Raw genomic sequence first — 7,576 nt, forward strand, 5'->3', positions numbered from 1 at the left:
GCTAATGTAGAGATTTTATGCCAGCTCTACAGCAGCCAGGAAGGACTCCTGCACAGGAGGGCTAATCACAGGGCCATTTCTGCCCACTTTAAAGCCCCTTTACACTGCCAGATTGGCATAAAGAGGCTTTAGAATTGGGCCCTAGGTTTCCCGGATAGGCCGACCGTGATCGCAAACCCTCACACCAAAGTCTTATGGAGGTTATTTTATTCTTTATACATTACAGTGAAACAGCAGAGCTAGCTCACACACATAGCACGCGAGGGCTCTGCAAATCGCCTCGCCCTGCCCACCATGGTGTGTTTTCCCTAATCATAGAATATGAGGGTTGGAAGGGACCTCAGGAGGTCATCTAGTCCAACCCCCTGCTCAAAGCAGGACCAATCCCCAGACAAATTTTTACCCCAGTTCCCTAAATGGCCCCCTCAAGGATTAAACTCACAACCCTGGGTTTAGCAGGCCAATGCTCAAACCACTGAGCTATCCCCCCCCTGAAATAACTACTTTGTGACCTGGGATCTGACCCTTTAAATCTGGGAGAGACACCCAGCTACAACCCTAGGGTGGCCTTTGAATTCAGGAGTTGTGGATTTGGATCAGAGAGAGGATTTGGTCCAATCCGGCTTCCCCTTTCAGGTTTTGTATGTAGTTGCGATGAAGAATGGCAGCTGAAGCACCTGCCCCACTGGCACAGCAAAGCCGGCTGTATGATAAACATCGGTGGTTGGAGAGGTGATTGTTTCACAGAGATGAAGTGGAGGGGTCTCTGCAATTCACTGCCAGCAAAACAAATATACATTAAGTGCCAATCCCATGGGAAAACTCCAGTCAACTTCAATGGGATCAGGACTGGATCCTCATTCAGAAATAGTGCAGAGTCTGCAAAATTCAGCCAGCCTCCACTGAGGTGACATCACGTGCAGGAAAATAACATAAGTGTAGACAAAGCCCGCTCCCTTCCCCCACCCACGCACAGGTAAGCCATAAAGTAGCAGTCAATAGAGGCTGCTCTAAATACACCAGAAATGTCCACTTCCAGACAAAGGTTGTGGCCTCTCGTGCTGGGACTGGAGCAGGGAGGTTTTTCCAGATATAAGGCTCCACTTTTCCCTCCAGAGAAAGCTTCTGGATCCTTTCCCAGTACAGGTAACGGAGCCAGAGGAAATTCCATCCAGTGCTAACGCTTTGTTGGGGATGGCCCATCTGCACTGACAAGATTTCCACCTAGGTTTTGGTTTGCAAGCCTCCCCAATTGGATAATTACCTAAATTTGTGTCAAAGCCAACACCTTCCCTGCCTGTTCCACAGTGAGTGATGCATGGAGCCTGCAAAGAAGCAAAGGGAAGGGAACGTGGAGGAATGCAAGAAAGGAGGAGTTCTGTGCTGGGTTCTAGGAGACCTGGGATTCCCCCGTGATTTGGATGCAACTGAATCTCACTAAGACTCCCAATGCTGTTCTCAGATAGATTAAAACAAGCATGTGTCACTCAGGGGACAAGGTACCTCAGGAGCTACAACAGACCCAGATGGATGCGACTTTTGGATGCTGGTATTGGAACAGAATAGAGGATCTCTTACCATCTTGGTGCTGGTAGTGACAGTGGACATGGACGGACTAAAAGTTTGAGTTGTGGGGCTGGGTTTTCTTGTGCCTTTAATCCATCTCCTGTACTCCTCTCTCACCTGGAGAATAAGGGACATGGTCACTACATCATGTAACTAACACCCTCAAACCAGGCCACTGCTAGGCCCGTGAAGTCACTGGGTGGCTGATGACGCGCCATGGGCATTACCTGGCGATTGAGGAGACAGTGCACCAGGAAGATGAAGACTCCCTGCAGGCTGTTGACAATGGTGAATAAATACGCCATGGCCATTTTTGCTGAGCCAACTTGGAAGAGACCAAGGCTCCATGTGCAGCCCAGAATGAATAGCTGGGCGATAGCTTTAAAAGTCAGTAGTCTGGATAAAGGCAGACGGAGAGATCCTGTTATAATGACCCTATGGTGAGTGACTGAGTCAGGGGGCTCTGGGCGGTGTGGGGGAAAACAGCTGGCACCCGCTTTACTGTATCTTACGGTTACTGTCAAGACGAACACAATGGCAACTTACGCCTATGAATCTGAATTACAATATTGTGCCCAACCATCTTCCCCCAACACACACCTTCCCCTCCCACAGGTGGCTCTTCCAAAGCAAATGGTTCAACCTCTCATTACAGTTTTGTTTTTAATCCCGTCACATGTTTTGTTTTTAATCCCTTCACATCAGGTCCTGGCAACGTGACAATCAAGTGGGAACAGGATAATGGGCTCTCGGTACCCCATCTATGTTGTTCCATAAATAGACAGGGGGTTGCTACAGAGCAACAGTAAGCCACACTTGCCTTCCTCCTCAATGGATGGCACTTTACCTCGACAGTATCCACAGCCCCAGGGAAAAGAGATGAGTTTCCTCCCTAAGTAGCACATGGCCCAGCTCTGAATATCAGCACAGACTTGCATTTCTCCTTACACAGCTCTAGGCACGTGCAGTAAGTAACACCATGGCTTTCTGAAGCCTCAACATTCTGATCTGGTTCCAAAATCTTTTTCCCCTCTCATGTCTCCATCCAGCACTCCAGGCTGGCGGCCCTGATCTTGTTCCTCCCAAACAAACAGATTTCATAAAGAGCTGCTTTAAAGACCATTTGCATGCCACGCTCTGAATGTGCCGCAGGACTTACTGCAAGAGCCTCACTGATCTAGCAGTCTCTTCCGTACCATTACTTCCACTGACTTCAGCGGCTTTCGACGAGACTGCAACTGTCATCTCAATATCCATACAGGGACCAACATGATGCACATGGCAGAAAAGTATCTCCCATAATTATCCTTTACTGCTGTGGACCTCTCCTCTCTCCTAACTTGACCCTTCAATTGCCACCCTGGCTGTGCAGTGTCTAATTTAAGGTCTGATACAGCATTCCCTTATTCATGCAAATTGTCCTTATTTTGGCAGATGGTCCCATGGACAACTTTAGGACTCACGAGTAAGGGACTGCTGATGTGAGTTAGGGTTTATCAGCTCCTTGGGCAGTGAGACTGTTACTCTCTCATCAAGCAGAAGGTCGCCAAGATAACCTGGAAACCCTACAGCGGCATGTGCTCAGCTGTATGGTGGCAGCAATCTGTGGGGAATCCCACAGGAATTCCCATACAGGAGGCTCACTGGACCCTTCTCATACAGGGGTGGGCAAACTACAGCCCATGGGCCAGATCCAGCCCATCAGGTCTTTGGATCCGGCCCGTGGGATTGCCACCCCCGTGGCGCCGCGGGTCCTGCACCGCTCCCAGAAGCAGCCGGCACCACGTCCCTGAAGCCCCTGGGGGAAGGGGAGAGCAGAGGTCTCCGCACGCTGCCTTCACCTGCAGGCCCCCCCCCCCCCCCCCCCACACACACACAGCTCACATTGGCCGGAACAAGGAACCACGTCCAATGGGAGCTTCTGGGAAAGTACCCGCAGGCGAGGGCAGCACGCGGTGCCCTCTGTGCCCGCCCCCCCCCCCGCCCGGGGTCGCAGGGACGTGGTGCCGGCCGCTTCCGGGAGCGGTGCAGGGCCAGGGCAGGCAGGCAGGGAGCCTGCCTGAGCCCTGCTGCGTTCCGCTGCCACCCCGGAGCCACTCCAGGTAAGCGGCACTGGGCCAGAGCCTGCACCCCGAACCCCTCCTGCACCCCATACCTCAACCTCCTTCCCTGAGCCCCCTCCCGCACTATGCACCCTTCCCTGCACCCCTGCCCTGAGCCCGCTCCCACACTCTGCCCTCCCTCCTCCACCCCAACTCCTTGCCCTGAGCCCCTTCCTGCACACCTCACCCCCTCCCACACCCCACACTCCCTCCTGCACCCCAACCCCCTGCCCCAGCCCTACACTCATTGCCCTGCATGCAATTTCCCCACCCTGATGTGGCCCTCGAGCCAAAAAGTTTGCCCACCCCTGTTCTAGTAGATTTAGCACTGTCCTACCTGGTGTCTTTGAGAGTGGACACATCTTCATTAAGGGAGGAGAGTTTGTCTCTCAGGATCCAGAGGGTTACAAGAAAAAATGTTAAATTTATCTGTGGAAACAGCATGAAATATTCCTTGTAAAACATGCCAGCCAAGGCCAGTCTCTCTGGCTGAGGCATGGAACAGTCCTATGGGATCAGACTGCTGCCGACCAGTGACTGCTCGTCAAGGTGGGCCATACACCATTCCCTGCCAGATCTTGGTCCCAGGCCGTGCAGGGAACTGTTGGCATAGGCAGGGCTGCAATGCATCACATGTGATCATACAGCCAGAGGGCCATATTCTGCTCTTATCTGAATCTGGAGTGACTCCACTGATTCCAATGGGGTCTGCAGTTATTCCAGATTGGTCCCGCATGCACCCTTCCATCCTCAAACTCCCCACGCTGCAGCCACCTTCCCTTCCCCCATCACCTGGGTTATTTATCAGCCAGGCCGGACAAGGCAAGGGACAAAACTATCCTCATTCCGGCAGAGGTTTCACTTGCTTCCATGGCACCATTGCATGAGTAATGACATATTTTAATTAATCATATTATGGTAGCACCTAGAGGCTCCAATGAGACTGCACTGGGTTCTGTACTCACACGTAAAAAGGGGCAGCTCCTGTCCAGGAGCATTTGTTAGCAAAATAACAGGGCAAGACCACAGGTTCCAGCTTCCCCCAGGCCGCTCAACCCCCCCACTCCGCCCCAGGGCCCACACCCACCTGACCCTTTCCCCCAAGGCCCCACCCCACGTCTTCCCACCCCCGCTTGGCACCAAGCCCTGTTCCCCCTTGCCCAAGCCCCTGCCTCTTCCCACCCCTACCCCACCTCTTTCCACGCAGTTCTGCCCCCTTCCTCCCAGTGCCTCCTGCACACCACAGAACAGCTGACTGCGGCAAGTGGGAGGCACTGGGATTGAGGGGGAGAAGTTGATCGGCATGGCTGCCAGTGGACGGGAGGTACGGGGGAGGATGAGTGAGGGAGCTGGCTGCCAGTGGGTGCTGAGCATCCACTATTTTTTTCGGTGCCTATGGGCAAGACAGACAAAGGGTGGGAGGAGAAACAGAGGTACAGCAAGGGGAAGCTACTTCCCAAGTTAACACAGCCGGCCAGTGGCAGAGTCAGGTCTCCTGACTCACAACCCAGTGCCCAACCCTGACTCCATTCGCCCTGACTGACTCCATAGAATGTAGGCTGTTGTGTTAGGGGGAAATCCTGCACTGGCCAAAGAGGGGTGGATGAAATGGGATCTTATAGGACTCTTTCATCTTAAATTCTCTGGGAGATATTCTTCTCTTGGCTCCACTGGAGTCCACAGGGTTGCAGAGGTGAGAGGAGAATGGGGCCCTGTGGTTCTGTGAGGTACCCACCAGGATTATGGCACAGACTGGACCCAGGAAGCTCCAATGAAAGCCTCTCTCCAGGCTTAGCCAGCAGCTACAGGGAGGGAGGAAGAAGGTGACTTTAATGGGATTACTACCCTTTTTCAGCCCCGGGGGCAGAGAGGTTGTGTTACAGGGCAGCTGGCTCTCAAAAGCGAGATGGATCTCAGCCTGCCTGTGACATGGTCTCTTGCGGACAGCAAGCAAACAGCCCGCCCCGTCTACCTCAGCACCTCCTGCTTTCAGACACCACTTCCTCTTCCACCTCCTCAAATGACCCTTTCTGGTGGATGGGCGCAGTATTGATGGAGGGCCAGACATGCAGCGGATGGACATTGGCCTAGCTGCACTGAAGGAAGTGGAGCTGCCCTGATTTACACCAGCTGAGGATTTAGCCTAGGGTGTCTAAAACACACCACACTCTGTTTTAATGGAGTCACTCACTTTAGAGAGGGGATCCTCAGGGATTTGCACACGGGAAGAAGGTGCATTTGTTTCCTACCCACCAGCCCCACAAACCCAGCCTGGGAGCTGGGAGTCAAGCTGGGATCTTTCTGGCTTGTTCTTCCGCATCATCAGTGGGGTGAGGAGTGTAGATGTCTGACAGGTGGGCAACTCAGCTACAGCGCTTGGAGCAGCTTAGTGTCCCTGGGGATGGAAAGGGTCCCAGGGGGACATTCAGCTCCCAGGCAGGGTGAGCAGGGAAATCTAGGTTCAAGTCAGACCTGGGGTGAGCCGGACAACTGCATGGAAGCCACATCGCAGCTCCTCTTCAGGATGGGCGCTGCACTTACTATTTGGAAGTTCCGTAGCCTTCATGATTCACCGCTGCAGAAATAGCCACCACCAGGGCTGGGAATCCGTAGCCAAACGGGTACATGAATCTCTTCTTGAACCGGCTGGCGCTGGTGTAATTCACGACCTTCAGGTTCCTGACGGTGAGGAAGAGGTGCAGCCCCTCCAGGAACATCCAGATGAAGCAGGCCAGGAAGAGGTAGTGTAGGAAACCAGCAATGACGGCACACACCACCTGAGGACAGGACAAGAGAGAGCTCTGGGACACTGCTTCTGGGAAGGGAAATACTGAATTTAGAGTGGGGGAACTTTTGTGAGGATCACATAGGGCTTTTTATTAACACATCTCTCTAGTTATGGCACTCTCCCAGAGACAATACATTCTTCAGTCTACGGAGGCTTGTCTAAGGGCAAGCTGGCTGGCCCTTTCAATCATTCAGAGTCCAGCCCGGTCCTGATCTCCACTCAGAAAAGAGTTGGATACTGTGAGGAATCCTAGGAAAGGGAGCAGAGACATAAACAAGTTCCCAGTCCTCATAATAGGGAGAGACGTGGAGGGTGTAGGTTCTCTTCTCTATATCTGCTTCAGGGTATAGGTGTCTTGCATCTGCCCATCAGTCTGGGGGCAGAGAGGACAGGCAGGGTACTGTGACTCTGGAAATCGGGGTTCCTTTGTTTGAATGATGAAGGAAGGAGCCCACAAGGAAAAGGGAAGGACTGGTTTCACCCATAGAGATTTCTTTTGGAGGGAAGTAAATAATTATTTCTGTAGGACTAAAGAGCATGGAATAAACATTACCGTCCAGCTGAGGGTATAAAAAGGTGCTGGGGTGACGGGAGCTTTAGAAATGCTGACAGAAGATCTGGACACAGCTCAATTTTAAACCAAGAATAAAAGTTGATAACAGACCCGACTGCTGGTGCGGGTCACCGCGATGAGGAAGAGCAGGTCGGCCAGGAAGAGGCAGAGGCAGAGCTGCAGGTGGATGGAGGTGCTGATGTTGCAGATGGAGCGGCACAGGAGGAAGGTGAGGATGGCGAGGAGGAGGCACAGCAGGGAGAGGGTCAGTCCCACATAGGTGATGATGGTCAGTGGGTAACTCTCCTGTAACACAGCAAAGGGAGAATCACCAGTAAGCCCTGGGACACTATATAGTAAATAAAGAGAAGTAAGGACACCCTGGGGAATTACAGACCAGTCATCTTAACTTCTGCACTGGGAAAGATAATGGAGCAGATAATTAAGAAATCAATTTACAAACACCTAGAAGATAATAAGGTGATAAATAACAGTCAGCATGGATTTGTCAAGAACAAATCATGCCAAGCCAGCCTAATAGCTTTCTTTGACAGGGTAACAAGACTT

General features: G+C 52.3%; 1 protein-coding gene across 1 annotated transcript; it reads right to left on the reverse strand.

Annotated features, from left to right (window-relative positions):
- Positions 1-635: 635 nt before the first annotated feature.
- Positions 636-7,315, reverse strand: LOC112125295 (adhesion G protein-coupled receptor E4-like; the record flags this gene model as incomplete). Its single annotated transcript, XM_026662910.1, has 8 exons — positions 636-776; positions 1,265-1,325; positions 1,579-1,683; positions 1,794-1,962; positions 4,006-4,097; positions 5,404-5,470; positions 6,210-6,445; positions 7,121-7,315. Coding segments are annotated over 8 exons (960 nt in total), but the record flags the coding sequence as incomplete, so codon positions are not given.
- Positions 7,316-7,576: the final 261 nt, after the last annotated feature.

The sequence above is a fragment of the Terrapene carolina genome, unplaced genomic scaffold, assembly GCF_002925995.2.
Source record: "Terrapene carolina triunguis isolate 2854851 unplaced genomic scaffold, T_m_triunguis-2.0 Scaffold31286, whole genome shotgun sequence".
NCBI classification, from domain to species: domain Eukaryota; kingdom Metazoa; phylum Chordata; order Testudines; family Emydidae; genus Terrapene; species Terrapene triunguis.